Below are 16,757 nucleotides of genomic sequence, written 5' to 3' on the forward strand. Positions count from 1 at the left end.
CACCTTTTAAGATACTTTCGCCCTAGCTGGTTTTGCTCAGTGGATAGAGCATCAGCCTGTGGACTGAATGATACCAGGTTCGATTCCAGTCAAGGGCACATGCCTGGGTTGTGGGATCGATCCCCAGTGGGGGGCGTGCAGGAGGCAGCCAATCAATGATTCTCTCTCATCATTGATATTTCAATCTCCCTCTCCCTTCCTCTCTGAAATCAATAAAAATATATTTAAAAAAAAGATAGTTTCATGTGGTGTCTCCATTTTACAGAAGAAATGGAAACAGAGATTAACAAACTTGCCCAAGACCACACAGCTAGCAAAAGTCAGAGCTCGGATTCCAAACCCCTGCTTTTCTCTCCATGTACCACCTCCCTCAATGTGTGGGGCTTCCCTGGGGCCCTCCTCACATATGAGACAACATACGGGACAGGCTATGTTGGTATCACTAGGGCCTCGGGGTAGATGCTGGGGTGAGGGTCCAGTGCCCCAGGAGAGCTGCCTCCAGGATGATGAATGAGCACAAACCCCAGGCCCAGCCTTTCCCCACCTGCCTGAGCCCCCTACTCAGGCCCCTGCCACAGCTGTCACCATCACAGCCTCTGATCCAATTACAGACCCCGGAGCCCCTGGCGGCCTCCTCCTCCTTCCAGGGCACAGGAAGGCAAAGACCCATCCTGCCTGGGAACAATGCTGAAGCTGGAGGATGAATCTATCAAAGGCACTGCCAGCTGCCACCATCCCTGTGGCCCCCACCCTCTGAGCTCATTCCCTGGGGTCTCATGCGGCTGGTGCTGAAGAGGGACAGGAATGAGGGCCCTGTGGTGGGGATGTGTGGAATCCTGCAGTTGGCTTTGTTTAGACATGGAATACCCCAGGCCTGGGCTCTGCACCTGCTGCTGGAGGAAGTCATCTCCTCCTCCACCCAGAGCACGTTCACGTGCACACGCACACGTGTACACCCCCCCACCCCGAGAAAGTCACCTTCTCCTCCACCTAGAGCACGTTCATGTGTACAAGTACATATGCATACACACATGCATACACATACATACAATACATACACACACACATACACACACCAGGGGAAGTCACCTCTACCTCCCACCCAGTGGCTTCCCAACTCACTATTGGCTCAAGATACCCAGGCCTGGATTAACTCTGGGCTTCACTGTTTATTCATTTGGTGACTCTGGGCCTGCTCCTAATCTAACTTTCAGTTTCTTCATCTGTAAAATGGGTTTATCACAGCACCTGGCTATGGGTTTTTATATCCCAGGTCCTCACCGTATGCTTGTTGAATAACCCAGAATCGCCCACCCCTCAGTCTATCCATTCATCCTCTATGGTGCAGGTCCCTGACCCCCACTGTCCTCCGTACCTCCCTTCCTTCCCTCTACCCCCACCCCTACCCAGCTGGGCTTGACTTTAGTTGCTCTTTATTAGGCCTTCCCCATCCATCCCTGAATGCTACTTTCCCCCATGATTCTGAGGGCTGGAGTGGGTGGTAAGACAAGCTTTGGGTGTTTAGAAAATGAATCCAATACTTGGAAATAAGGCAACAAGCCTACTTTGTTGCCTTATTTCTTTCAAAGCCACAATAGAGCACTTTCCAACAGGTGCCTGTGAGTCACCTGAGTCTCTAAAGAAAGGTCGCTTTGTTTGATGCACTCTTTTTTACGGATTAGGGCCCAGATTCTGGAAAATTAGATGTTAACTTCAAAGAAATGGAGGATTGGGAAGTTGGACATGATTCTTAGAGGCTAAAAGATAACCCAAAGGTTATGGTTTTATGGACCTATAGCATGTTTGTCATCCTACTAGCTCCCTCGTTAATGAGATAAACGAATCTCTGGGACATGCTCACTATATTGTGGATGAGAATCGTATTTTCAACTTTTCAGAAAGTATGCTTCAACCTGATCTCACGTCCCGGAAGGAGGCCAGAGCTGGGTGGAAGGACCCGAGGGTGAGAATCGGCAGGAAGAATGCTGAAGCCACTGCTGATGATGACAGGATGCAGAGGGAGGCTGAGCTTAAGGTAGGAATGTGCACCTGTGTCCTGAGAAGATGGTGATCTTAGGATGCTGATGGTAATGCTTTGGGAGGTTGGCAGGTGGACAGAACCACAGAGGACTGATTGCCAAACAGTGGTGAAACCAAGTGGCAACAGAGAGCCAGGAGCTCAGTGGTCCCTCTCCTAACCCTGACCTGAGGACCACTGGTGGCCGGACTCACTGTCTGGGCTGGAGGAGATGGCCACTGACTTGGTCACACCCATTTAGACTCTTGGCTTCCAACAAAAGCCCCGTAGAAACCACTGATGTACAGGGAAGGTGTCAGGGATGCAGGGAGCAGCCACCAGGCCCCCGAGCTGCACACACTGTAACACGAGGGCTACGATCACCCCCTGAACCCAACCGTCAGAATTGCACCCCCTGAACCCAACCGTCAGAATTGCGGGAAGGCAGGGCCCTCAGCGGGAGCCTCCAGGTTCCTTCTATTAAGGAGGCCTGTGAGTCAAGCTGGGAGGTTTAAAAGGACTCTTCCTTCAAGATAGGAATTTGCTGAAAGCCTCCACAAAAGAAAACAACAAAAACGAGCAGTGGCGCACTCCCGTGGCTGCCTGATTGGAGGCACTCTGATAGGTCATTTCTGGGAACCCAGCCCTCCGGCTCTGAGCCCTTTCTGTCTAAAGTTCTGCCAGTCACACCCCCCAGGCCCGAGTCCCACGCCCAGCTGCTGCCCCGTTTACCTTGTTCAGATGCAAGTTTTACTTTCACTTCGGATAAAAGCAAAATCCTGAAGTCTGGTGCTTTCCTTTGTACAGATGCCGCAGGTTCATTTCCTCCGAAAGTCAAAGCGTTCAGCAGGCCTGACTGCTCGTGAGGCCAGTAGATTTTCCTGATTCATAGGTATTACATGTGGCCCACCTGGGCCCTGCCCTGCCCTGATTTCCAATCTTCAGGGGGAAAGGCTGGAGAAATTGCATCTTCAACAACCACTCCAGGTGAATTCGATGATGATATGAGGCCTGAGTAACGCAGGTGTAGATTAGAACACCTCCAATTTCCTTATGAGATAGTATGGGGTCCTGCATCCATTTCTAGATAAAGTTCTAGCTAAATTATTCCAGATTCATCCCTGGCGGGGGGGGGGGGGGGGGCGGGGAACAAGAGGGTCCCACAGAGTGCAGGTTCTCTCTAGCACTCACTCCCCCTTGTGCGTAAAGAACCAAGTCAAAGAGAACCAGGGCCAAGGCACCAAGAGTCTGTGGGAGGAGTCACTAAGGCGAGAGGCAGCCTGGGGCGGCCCAGGGGATGGCCCACTGGCAATGGGTATTTTTCCATTGACTTTTTTTTTTTTTTTTTAAGAGAGTGGGAGGGGGAAGACACACATGGATATGAGAGAAACGAGATATGTGTCCTTGACTGGAATTGAACCTGCGATCCTTCAGTCTGTGGGCTGAGGCTATAACCACTGAGCAAACTGGCTAGGGCTCCACCGCTTTCTAATAGAAAGCTTTAGGCAAGTTACTTCACCCTCGTGGAGCTCTATTCTGCAGACTGGGGTTAACACCACCCACCGCCAACTTGTTGCCCTGAAGTGAAATGATAAAAGGGCCTGTTTGGTACTTATTAGGTAAGTAATAACCCCATTTTCATAGCTCAGCAGCAGAGAAAGCTGCTGCTCTGAAGAGAAACCAGCAGTGCCTGTGCTGGAAAGGGCTGCCATTTTATTAACAAGATTCCATTCAACAGCTGCTGCACCGCTTTCTACATCACAGTTCAACCTGTTACAAGTACTAGGTGCCTTGGCTGAAAGCAGCTAGTTTATGACTGAGCTGCAAGCAGTTAACACGTAGCTCATAAACTCCTGCAACAGAGAAACCTCAGGAATATCACACGTCGATGCTCCTGGAACTCTAATAAAGGAGGAATTATAGAGGAAACAAGTTTGAAAACTAGACTGAAAAAAATGGAGGAAGGGCTGGGATGTGTCAAGGGCCCCCTCTAGCGGTGCTGGAAATAATTGAGATTTAGGATATTGGGAGAAAAAATAGCGGCATAGACAAAGCTGAAGAAAGCATCAACCTTACTAACCTTTGCAGTCATCATTTCTAATTCTGAGGTGGTATGATAAATTCCTGTTTGAAAACCTCTTCTAGCAAAAGTGGGTGCCTTAGAGGTGACACAATTCTTTACTGTGTGACACGTTAACTGCCTCTCAGACCTGAGTCCCAAATGATTTGACTTTACACCATGTCCGTCATGTTCAATTTTCTGTTGTGGTTTTCCTCTCTCGCTATATACACTTCCATGTTTCCAATCTTTGTAACCATTTTTATTTTTTCAATATAGTTTATTGATTTTTTACAGAGAGGAAGGGAGAGGGAGAGTTAGAAACATCGATGAGAGAGAAACATCGATCAGCTGCCTCCTGCACACCTCCTACTGGGGATGTGCTCGCAACCAAGGTACATGCCCTTGACAGGAATGGAACCTGGGACCCTTCAGTCAGCAGGCAGACACTCTATCCACTGAGACAAACCGGTTAGGGCACCATTTTTTTTTTTTTAAATCCTCACCTAAGGATATACTTAGAGTGGGGAACAAGGAGAGAAACACTGATGTGAGAGAACATCAGTTGGTTGCCTCCTGTTCACAGCCCAATGGAAACTTAGTTATGTGCCCTGACTGGAAACCAAACCCACAACCTTTCAGAATACGGGATGACGCTCCCATTAACTGAGCCACACCGGCCAGGACAATAACCATTATTTTTAATGGCTGAATAATTGTAGACTTAATTGATGAGGCTAGAGCAGGACTTGGTATCACTGTACACTTGAATGTTTTATATAATCAACGCGCCAGGCATTGGTCTGACCCACACAGAATCCATAAAAGATGACATTCAAATGCTAATGTTCTCTTTGCAGTGGACTTCTACCCACTGATGCAGCACTGATGCAATGACTTGAGAGTAAATATATCCATGCTCTCCCTGCAAACCTAATCTCTGTGCTGCCTCATCTCCCTGCAGCTACTGGCTGCCACAAGGGCTGTTACACCCAGGAGACTCTCTGTCTCTAGGAAGGGGAGACTGAGTGCCACACGGTGGCAGATTTATGGAGCAACTCTGGCATCTTCCAGGCGGAAGATTGGCAGCCAGTCCCCCTAGGATATTGAGACAAGTGACCTGCACCAAAATAGGTGAGGTCTGAAGAAAAAGGGGGAGGGTGGGAGAGTGAAGAGGTAAAGAAAACGAATGATGGTGACTCACCCTAAAACTATTACTTTAACATAGAGGACCAACCAACAGTGTACAAACACAACACAACATCTCCCCCATTTTCATAGTTCAGCAGGGAGAACAAAGACCTAACACATCAAAGAGTCCCCTCTACTCAAGGCTGGAAAGCCTGGGCTTCATTCTGGCTCTGCCAGTTACTAAGCTGTGCATGCTCACTTCGTCATTACCTGGGCAAATTTCCTTAATTATAAAATGAAAGTCTTAAACTAAAAAAAAAAAAAAAAAATCCTGTATCTCTGGATCCTATGTGTAAGGGCCTGATACTTTCAGCTTACAGAATGTTGACCAAAAAAGCTTTATTTAAGAGGAAATGCCTTACAAAATCCGAGTTCCTGCCAAACTAAGATACCTTTTAGAGAGGTATCTGAATCAACCCACTTTATTAAGAATTACTTAATGAGGCCAAAAGAAAGGCCACACCATACCTCTAAGCAATAGATCATTGAAATATATTCTGTCATTTTTCACAGAGGAAAAGAGCTACCTGCTTCTCCCAAAAGTATGAAACCTACGGAACAAGGGTACCACTATTGCTTCATCTTCACAGAAAAGCAGAGAGGGTAATTTCTACCTAATGACATACAATTTCAAAAGAAATCTTCAAGTAAAGAAGGAAAGACAGTCCTAGTATCTTGGTAGTAGGTGAAGACATTGCTGCCATAGTTTTAACTGCATCAGTGTGCATCTGTTTTCCATTTGCTCTTCCCCTGAATATGCAAACTCAGATTACTTATTCATGTTCAGGATAAGGGGATATGCCTGAGTAAAGGTGAAGAAAGATAAAGAATGCCATTGCTACTAAAAAATTCCTTGACAGTGAACACTTTCTGCTCCTCTCTGGCAAGTGTCCCGGCAGCATGATGCTGCTCCCAGGGTAAGGTGACCATTTGCTGGGTGACAGAAATCTTAATGTTTGCTTTTCCTCAGCAATGGATTCTCTCTCTCTTTGTGGGAACTGAACGAAAGTGCTAGTCCTCTACCCTGAGAGTTGTTATGAATGAAACTCCATTTAAGAATGAACTAAATGTTTTTGAAGTCAGAGTTGCTATTGCTTAAATACTAAAAAAAAAAGAAATCCTCCGAAATTCATCTTATACTTTTTCTATACTTCTATTATATGACTATTATACCACTAGTCATGTTTCTCTAAATTGCATTACTTTCTTTAAAATTAGTACTTTTTTGCCCTAACCGGTTTGGCTCAGTGGATAGAGCATTGGCCTACGGACTGAAGGGTCCCGGTTTCGATTCCAGTCAAGGGCATGTACCTTGGTTGCAGGCACATCCCCAATAGGAGGTGTGCAGGAGGCAGCTGATTGATATTTCTCTCTCATCGATGTTTCTCTCTATCCCTCTCCCTTCCTCTCTGTAAAAAATCAATAAAATATATTTAAAAAAATAAAATAAAATTAGTACTTTTTTACTTATTTTGACAAAATGCTTAACCCATTTTTGCTAATCACCCCATATTTTATTTATTTTTTAAATATATTTTTATTGATTTCAGAGAGGGAGAGGGAGATAGAAACATCAATGATTGAGAAAATCATTGACTAGCTGCCTCCTGCACACCCCACACTGGGGATTGAGTCCGCAATCCAGGCATGTGCCCTGACAGGAAACTGAACTGTGACCTCCTTGTTCATAGGTCGACACTCAACCACTGAGCCACGCCAACTGGGCCATATTTTATTATTTTTTTTTAAAGTTGCAAAAAACTTTATAAATGTTACTTTTAAAACCACGTTCCCAAGTCCTATTAAATAGATTGCCATCTTAAATTAAAAATAATTTTTAAAGGACTGTTATGAGTTTAATGCAGGGGTTCTGTCCCAGCCGGTTTGGCTCAGTGGATAGAGTGTTGGCCTGCAGACCAAAAAGTACCGGGTTTGGTTCCGGTCAAGGGCCCGTACCTTGGTTGTAGGCTCCTCCCCAGCCTGGGCTCTGGTCGGGGCTTGTGCAGGAGGCAACCATCGATGTGTTTCTCTTACATCGATGTTTCTTTCTGTCTTTCCCTCTCTCTTCCACTCTCTCTAATAATCAATGGAAAAATATCCTCGGGTGAGGATTAACAAATAATAATAATAAAAAGAAAAAATAAAGCATGGGTTCTAACCCTCACTGAGAGTCTGAATCATCTGGGGGAATTCAGAATTGAAGTGACCAGGACACCATCCCTTTTGGATTTTGATCCAACTGGTATAGGGACAGACTCCCACAGTGTTACATTTTTAAAAGCTTCCTCCATGGATTTAAGCACGCAGCCTAGATTAGGAACCACTGATATAATTCAACAGAATATGAAACTATTTTTAAAATCTTCTTTTAAGTGAAGGCAGACCTTTTCTTAGGCAAAATAAAACAGATATTTAAAAAAAATTTGTTTCTAATTGTACAACTATAAATGAAAAGCCACATAAAACACAAAATTTAAAAACAAAATTAAGTCATAAAACCAATTATTTAATTGAAGCTATAAAAAAAGAGGCAATATAATTGATAAAATAATTAGGAAAAGATATTTAGCATGTTTCAAAGATTTAAAACAGTAACAGGACACTTTACAAAAAGTTGTGTAAACTAATAAAATTCTTAAACTATACATAGAAATGTAACATTACAGAGTATCTTATAAAATACAATGACTGAAATATAAAATGACTATGTGTACTCTAAATCTGAAAACTATTAATAATGACCAGATATTTAAGTTTAAATTTACAGTTCCTGGGAATGAGAATCATAATATTATACATATCTTCCAAACCAGTGGGCAACAGTTTCCAATTAACCATGAGTGGTATCATCTTCTACAAAGTCTTTGGCCATCTCTGCTGTGATCACATCAATATGACTAACCTGAAGAATAAATGCCAAAAATAAAGTCTGTTAAATCTTAAAGAAATATATCAGTGTTCCCACTGTACAGAGTAATAGTTAAAATATACAGCCTATTACCTGTAAATTTCACATATCAAGTCAAATGATTCTAAAACACGGACTGATAAAACCTTTATTTATAACTAGAGGCCCAGTGCACGAAATTCATGCATTGGTAGGGTCCCTAGCAACTGCCGGCTACCAGCCAGGGCCTTCCTTCCTGCAGTTGGCCAGCTGGCCCTGCTCCCAGTCCAGTGGTCGGCAAACTCATTAGTCAACAGAGCGGCAAACCGCAGCTTGCCGACCACTGCCCCAGTCCAGTGGTCGGCAAACTGCCGCTCGCGAGCCACATGCGGCTCGTGAGCCATGGTTTGCCGCTCTGTTGACTGAGTTTGCCGACCACTGCTGTAAGGCATTACCCTTACCCAGAAGTTTTGACTTCAGGTTAAAGACATTAGTACGTTATTAAAATGCTTTTTAAGTGTTTTTCCCTAAGGCAGTGGTCGGCAAACTCATTAGTCAGCAGAGTGGCAAACTGCAGCTCGTGAGCCGCATGTGGCTCGCGAGCCACCGTTTGCCAACCACTGCCCTAGTCAAACTCACGGTCGAGGTGATAATTTGCATATTGGGCTTTTATTATATAGATTATAATTTAGATGGTGTTTGTTCAATGTGTGAGTTTAAAAATATTCTGCCTTTTAATGCTCTGAAGATATGGACAAGAACTTATGCCTAAGTATTATTTTGCTGTTTCAGAGAACATTAAGGCTTATTAAAACACCAAGAAAAACGGTCTAGCCAAATATAAATCAATGTACATAACTGTTAAAGACTTCATTAAGAAGCAGTGAATGACTAGATAGGAAGATATTGTCTCTTAATGCCAATGGGGAAAAAAAATCAGTGCAGTGGATGCCACAAAAAAAATTGCTAAATCTCCTGGGCACTTTAAGTAAAGTTTTTTCTTTACAAAGACATCATCAGATGAGCAACAACTTTCTAAGTTTTCTTTCATGACTGAAATAACACAAAATAAGAATTCAACATAAAGGATTAAATACTACATAAACTTAAACTTCATGTAAAAAAGTTACCTTATTTCTGAATTTTACACCATAGAATTTGTCAGCTGACTCAAGCAGTTCAGGCCTAAAAGTAGTTGTAATAAATTGAGCATGTACAGCAAGTTCCATAATCATATCTGTAAAAAAAAAAAAAATAATTTAACAAGACCCTTTTCTCAGTAGATCTTAAAATTTAAAATGCAACTATCTTTACTCTTAATATTCAAAACAGCCTGTGACTCTATTTTTATGCATATACATACAAAAATTACCACCTTAATTTCTTAAATTAGAAATAAATCTTTAACCCCAATATCTTAGTTCCAGAATATAAAGAAGCAGTAACTTCTAATACAGCATTAGAAATAATGTGAGCCCTAACTTGTTTGGCTCAGTTGATAGAGCGTCGGCCTGCGGACTCAAGGGTCCCAGGTTCGATTCTGATCAAGGGCATGTACCTTGGTTGCGGGCACATACCCAGTAGGAGGTGTGCAGGAGGCAGCTGATCGATGTCTCACTCATCAATGTTTCTAACTCTCTATCCCTCTCCTTTCCTCTCTGTAAAAAATCAATAAAATATATATACAAAAAAAAAAAAAGAATGTGAGAGCAAAACGCCTTTCCCCTGCTACCACCCCCAAAGATATATTTTTTAATTGACCTTACTGGTGTTTTTATTTTAATTTATTGATTTTTTTTAGTGAGTAAGCAGAGAGAAACATCACTGTGTTGTTCCCCTCATTCATGCACTCACTAGTTATCTCTTGTATGTGCTCTGACCAGGAATCAAGCCCATAACCCTGGCACATGAACTTCTAACCAACTGAGCTAGCCTGCCAGGGCTTCCCCAAAGATCTTCTGAACTTACTAAAGATCAAATACAGATTCTTTAACCACATAATCAACTATTCAAACATTGAAATACAAGTTTAAAGTGAGCAACTTCTACATTAAAAAGTTTAACTTAAGTACAATTTTCTTTTTTTTATTGATTTTTGGAAAGAAGGGAGAGAGAAAAGAAATTGACTGGTTGCCTCCTGCATATGCCCTCAGACTGGGCGTTGAACTGCAACCTAGGTATGTGCCCTGACTGGGAACCAAACCCAAAACCTTTTGGTGTACAGGACAATGCTTCAACAAATGGAGCCACACTGGCCAGGGCAGTATGATTATCAATTGATTCAAAAAATTACATCTTTCTCACAGAACTTTGCAAAGAAGTATAATGTTAAATTTTAAAAACCTATTAAAAGACAAATTTTATTTACTAACTAGAGGCCCGATGCATGAAATTCATGCAAGGGGCTTGGCCCTCGCAGCCCCGGCTTAATCTGGAAGGTTGTCTGGAAGGTCGTTCTGCTGTTTGGTCTAATTAGCATATTAGCTCTTTATTATATAGGATACATATCCTAGCTAGTAACCCCAAATCTCTCAGGCAACAAGAATCACTATAAAAGAGTGAAGCTATCATTTTAGAGTATGTCCTCATTGCTAAGTGTAAAACCCAAACTGTACCTGACACAGCCTTTCTGTGCTGAGCATCCAGAGCCTGGTCAATCTCATCAAACAAGTAGAAAGGAGCTGGGTCACATTTCTGAATGGCAAAAATGAGAGCAAGAGCTACCAAGGATTTCTGTCCACCTGAAAGCTGTTGCATTTCTCTCATTTCACCTTGTTTTCCTGTAAATGACACCTAAGAAAACATTTGAGTCAATATCCGAAAGGGGTCGAATCACAATCACCTCTTCAAATTAAATTGCATACATCTATTTAGATTTGCAAAATATTTACAAATTACACTATGATAATTACTGAGGAAAACTGGATGTAAAAGCATTTACCCTGATTCCAACTCCAGTGAATTGGTCAACTGATGGGACACTACTTTGTGACCCAGAACCCCTCTCACTTTCACCACTCCCTTCTCCTTCATCCTGAGACTGGCTGCCCTCAACATCTCCTTTCTTCATCACCAAAGTAGCTTTGCCACCAGGTACCAGCTTCTGAAATACTTCACTGAAGTTCTTGGATACCTTAAAATAAACAGATAGATATATAAGGTTGGGTATCAATTCAAATATAAATTTTGCTTATATGGTACTATACATATTACTGCTTAAAACAAAGACAAGTATGTAAAAGCAATCAGAAGTATTTTTTAATATGCATTTTTTAATTGACTTTTTTTAGAGAGAGGGAGAAGGGGAGAGGAAGAGAGGAAGAGAGAGAGAGAGATAGAGAGAGAGAGAGAGAGAGAGAGAGAGATCTATTTGTTGTTCCACTTATTTATGCATTCATTGTTTTGATTCTTGTACATCCCCTAACTGGGGATGAACCCAAAACCTTGGTGAGTAGGAATAATGCTCTATGCTACCCAGCAAGGACCAGAAGTATTTTTTTTTTTTTTTTTTAAAGAACAATAACAGATGTGATCCTTTTAAGAACTGTGTAGCCCTGGCCAGTGGTGTGGCTCATTTGGCTGGTTGTCATCCTGTGCACCAAAAGGTTGCCAGTTTAATTCTCGGTTAGGGTATGTGCCCTGATTTTGGGCTCAATACCAGGTGAGAGGTGTGCAGGAGGCAACTGAGAGATGTTTCATTCTCATATTGATGTTTCTCTCTCTCCCTTCCTCTCTCTCTAAAAAATACAATGAAAATATTTTTTAAAATGGACGTAATCTTAAAAAAAAAAATATGTGTAAAACATTCTAGTTACTATGTTAGCAACTTATGTGCTGAATTTATTCACATGCATTAGATCCAACTATCAGTGGGAAAAAATCCAAACAAACTGAAAAATAAACTGAATGATAGCTGAAGCTTTTGTCATGTGTGTTTATTTACTACTAAAAGAAACATACGACCCTAGCCGGCTTGTCTCAGTGGATAGAGCAGTCAGCCCTTGGACTGAAGGGTCTCGGGTTCGATTCCAGTCAAGGGCACAATACCTCGGTTGCAGGCTCCATTCCCAGGCCCAGTCAGGGTGCATGGGGAAGGCAATCAATGTGTGTCTCTCACATACATGTTTCTCTCTCTGTCTCTCCCCCTCCTGTCCCCTCTCTCTGGAAAAAAAAAAAGAAAGGGAAGAAACATACCTGTTTGAAAGTTAACTGAATAGCTTCATATTTTCGAAGTTCGAGTACATTCATCAATTCCATGATTGATTTGTACCCCCTATCCAATTCTTCTTGTCGCTTTATTAATTTTTCTTTTTGCTCAGAGAAATTTACAAACTGGTCTAAAGCTTTTTTGTTAACATGACTGTACTTCTTCAATTCTGTGTTGCACTGTTCAAGTTTTCGAAACAACTACAAGGAGGAAAAAATGTATACGTAAATTCATATACAGGAAAATTTGCAATGAGATTTCAAATTTAAAACCAATAGGATTTACCTGTTTGAGACTCAGTGTTTGGTATTTTTCAAATGCTTCCTGGGGAAGTGATCCAAGTTCTCGAATTTTCTTCATACATTCTTCTTTCTTCTTCAGTAGCATGCCTTGTCGATTTGTCATCTTTTCTAGTTCTTTAGTGTCATGATTTATAGCATCCATGTGTTCTTTTTCCATATTTTTCCAGCGCTCCATACTCTTTTGAAGTTCCTTAATTCCAGCTTCTGTTTTATCAATGGAATTGTCCAAATCTGAAATAGGGGGGAAAAAACAAATTAGATCATAATACCTATTTTACAGACAGAATATTATTTGACCAAAGGTTTTATGTTAATGGTTAAATCTATCAAAATAAATGGGCTTTTTCATGTTTGTTTAAATTTTACTGTGAAAAATTCATAAAACATTTAATTCAGGATAAATTAGAAGTTTACATGAGAATCATGAGTATGGTTTTTATTATTATTTAATGTTTATCTTTAGAAAAAACTAAAAAAAAATTTTCTACTCAGTAAGTAGGCGGTAAGAAAATGGATTCAGTTATTTCATACTTTTCTCAATAAAATAATTTACAATCTCAAAATTGTCACAAATATTTCAATAAAACAAAGATTACTATCTATAATCAACACCCTAAACTCTGTTCACTATAGACTGTTTATGATAATGGAAAACAAAAAATCATTACTAGATAATTTTGCCTTTTTGAATATTTCATTTTGTAGTAAACAATGTTATAAAACAAATAAGCTAAATTTAACTAAATACCTAAAAAAAATTTACTAAACAATAATTTACCTTCTGATCGTGCCATAGTGTCTTTTACTCTTTTATTGATGGCTTCAAGTTCTGAGGTTGTAGCAGTGAGAACAGTACCCCCTTCTGTCTCTCTCAGTTCATTCAGTTCCTGCAACACAAAAGGAACTTATGAGCATTCATCCACAAAATATGAATGTTAGTTTCAAAATGTTATGAGTATCAACAATTTCTATAGCTGTTATGTTTGAATAAACATTCAGAAAACAAAAAAATATACTTCATACAATTGCAGATACTTTACCATTACAGGGGGAAAAAGTAATGATATAATTACTAAAAAATTCCTCCACATCTACCTTCTACTGATAAAATATTAATAACTTTTACTGAGTACCTAGATTGTGCCAGGATACAAATACAAAACAATATTTGACAGTCCTGAAACTGGAGCTTAAAAATATTAAATGATTTATCTAAAATCATACACTAAGTAGCAATGCTAGGCAGATGGTCACACTGCTAGTCTTTTAGTCCCCAAAGTCCATGCTCTCAAACAGAGCCACTTATATGTACCTTTAAATGGTTATGGTCGTCAAGGAACTCCCGAAAAAGAACATACCTGTTCTACTTGGTCCAAGCGTTTTCTCAAATTCTCATTGAGATAAGTCTCTACTCGAGTAATAATACCTTCTAATTTAATTCTTTCATTCAGCAACTGTCTGTTTTCCTAAAAGAAAAGAAAATTATTTGTCCACATAGGCATGTACATTTCACATACAGGAATGCTGTTAATTTGCTGTCATCCCCATTACTTGTGTTCAAATGAGCATTATGGAGTTTCATACCATTCAAAAGACTGTGTATTTTCTTCATTTTCTATCTTCAAAATGCTAAGTTTTTGTGCCTGGTTCTTTTTATAAGCATACTACCAAAAATGTTTTTCTTTTCCTGCTTTTAATTTTTTGGACTTAATATTGTTTAAATCTGTTTCAATAATAAAATGTTATTAAAATGTTTAATTCAAATAATATTGAATATGTAAAGATGGTGATGTTAATAAATATGGCAAAGCTAACAAGTCAAACCTTACTAGTGATAAATATGCACTAAATAAGATAGAATAAAATGAAGATTTCTTGTATAATCCTAACATATACAGAATGGTTTAGGAAAACTTATTAAAATCTTTTTTTATTTACTCTTATGGATAAGTCCAAGTGTCATTTTTACATTTTCTCAATAATCTTTCACATTTCTTTATTAGCAAGAAAGATACTTCCCACAGTAACCAGTTATCAACAATTATTTTTCCTGTCAATTGTACTTGCCTGCTGAAGTTGACGAATTTCATCATTCAGTGCATCTACTCTCTTCTGATCTTCCAGACTAAGTTGAGAAAGCAAATCAGTTCCCAGCTCTGCTTTTAATGATTCTCTGGTGGACTCCATAGCATGCAAACTTGCCTCCAAACTTTGTAAGCTACGTTGCTATAAGACAGATAACTCATGTATTAATAAAGGTATTAGTTACTGTATCACTTATAATAGTAAAAAATTGGTAACAATCTACATTTGATATTAAAGTGAGCTAAGAATCATATCAACTCACATTAACTATTAGGTATCCATAGTTTTAATTGATAATATTCATGATGCAATACTATGCGGCTGTGTGGAATACCATATCCCAAGATCAAACTATATAAAAATCTTCACATATATTCATAAGAACCAAAAATAGTTGCTAGAATGTATTAGGGTAGAATAATTGTGGGTAATTTTTAGGGAAAAAAATTTTTGTAGTAGTACTGATGTACCAAATTAGTTTTCTCAAACAGCTTCACGTTTATAAGACCATATATATTTTCACTGTAACAGCAGTTACAATTTGCTTTCTACTCATTTTAATACTCTGAACAAAATGCAATCAAATACTCAAATAACTCCATAAATAGTACTTTACAGACAAAAATGATTAATTATAAATTAATTACTATCAGACAGTACTATTATGCCATAGTTCAAAATGCCTATTTGTTGAATGAATTTGGAAAATCTAAATGTGGGCTAGGAAGAGAGACTTTAGGTACCCTTGGGTATAAGTGTGGATAACCTATTTAACATGGTTCACCCAATTCTATTAATTAAAACATCCTATCTAATAAAGATGGAATATGCAAATTGACCATCACACCATCACAAAGATGGCGGGCCCACAGTGGAGGCAGGGTTTCCGTAACACAAGATGGTTGCACCCACAGCAGAGGCTGAGTTGCCGTAAAAGCCTTAATGAGCCATCAGCAGGGACCTGAGGCTGCACCCCCCCACCCGGCGGGGCTTGATAGGGGACCGCAGGCTGCACCCCCGCCCAGCAGGGCTTGATGGGGGACCTCAGGCCGTGCCCCCCCGCCCCAGCACCTGGCCAGAGGACCTGAGAGTGCTCTGGGGGACCTGAGGCTGCGCTCCCCACCTGGCGCCAGGCCAGAGGACCTGAGGCTGCACCCCCCATCCTGCAGGGCTTGAAGGGGGTCCTGAGGCTGCGCCCCCCACTTGGCAGGGCTTGACAGGGGACCTGAGGCCACGCCCCCACCCCAGCGCCGGGCCCGGGGACCTCAGGCCGTGCCCCCCCGCCCCAGCACCTGGCCAGAGGACCCGAGTGCTCCGGGGGACCTGAGGCTGCGCCCCCCGCCTGGCACCGGGCCAGAGGACCTGAGGCTGCACCCCCCATCCTGCGGGGCTTGAAGGGGGTCCTGAGGCTGTGCCCCCCACTTGGCAGGGCTTGACAGGGGACCTGAGGCTGCGCCCCCCCCACCCAGCGGGGCTTGACAAGGGTGGGGACAGCCGGGTCTGGATCTCACCCAACAGGGGTGGGGCCAGCTGGGTCTGAGTCTCGCGCGATTTTGAGGCGCTGTGAGTGGGCGGGGACTTGACTCTGGGTCCCGCGGCACACCCAGACTCTGACAAGTGGAAGATTTTCATATACATTTTACTAATTTTCTTTCATCTCTGACACTTCTATTATAGAGAAAGGGAAAACAGCAATATTAAAATATTTCCTCTAATTAATCCCCTTTTAATGTGCACAAATTTCGTGCACCAGGCCACTAGTCTATAATAAAAGGCATACTTACGAACCTTTGGCATAAAAGTTTTTTCTGACTGCTGCCTCTTCTCTTTTAGCATCTTCATTTCTGATAATATGCTATCTCGAGATGCTTTAAATTTCCGTTGCTGGGTCTCTATCTGCTGCATTTGGTTCATCAACTGGTCAATTTCATTATTAATCCATATGCAAGGCTAAGGAAAATTTTCTCCAACTTGTAAATACATCTTATGTTTTAAACTCTCTTCAGTTC

At 41.2% G+C, this 16,757-nt stretch overlaps 1 protein-coding gene across 1 annotated transcript in view; it reads right to left on the minus strand.

Annotated features, from left to right (window-relative positions):
* Window positions 1–7,625: 7,625 nt before the first annotated feature.
* Window positions 7,626–16,757, minus strand: part of SMC3 (structural maintenance of chromosomes 3) — a 30,431-nt gene continuing 21,299 nt past the window's right edge. Inside the window, exons 20-29 of the mRNA XM_080640443.1 lie at window positions 16,537–16,688; window positions 14,731–14,889; window positions 14,022–14,129; window positions 13,442–13,550; window positions 12,647–12,894; window positions 12,349–12,561; window positions 11,096–11,287; window positions 10,770–10,947; window positions 9,285–9,391; window positions 7,626–8,169 (exon numbers count right to left, since the gene is read on the minus strand). Of these exons, the coding sequence (XP_080496569.1) occupies window positions 8,098–8,169; window positions 9,285–9,391; window positions 10,770–10,947; window positions 11,096–11,287; window positions 12,349–12,561; window positions 12,647–12,894; window positions 13,442–13,550; window positions 14,022–14,129; window positions 14,731–14,889; window positions 16,537–16,688 (1,538 nt within the window). The 3' untranslated portion in view covers window positions 7,626–8,097. The remainder of the gene's footprint in view (window positions 8,170–9,284; window positions 9,392–10,769; window positions 10,948–11,095; window positions 11,288–12,348; window positions 12,562–12,646; window positions 12,895–13,441; window positions 13,551–14,021; window positions 14,130–14,730; window positions 14,890–16,536; window positions 16,689–16,757) is intronic.

Source organism: Plecotus auritus, assembly GCF_963455305.1.
Source record: "Plecotus auritus genome assembly, chromosome: 9".
NCBI classification, from domain to species: Eukaryota; Metazoa; Chordata; class Mammalia; order Chiroptera; family Vespertilionidae; genus Plecotus; species Plecotus auritus.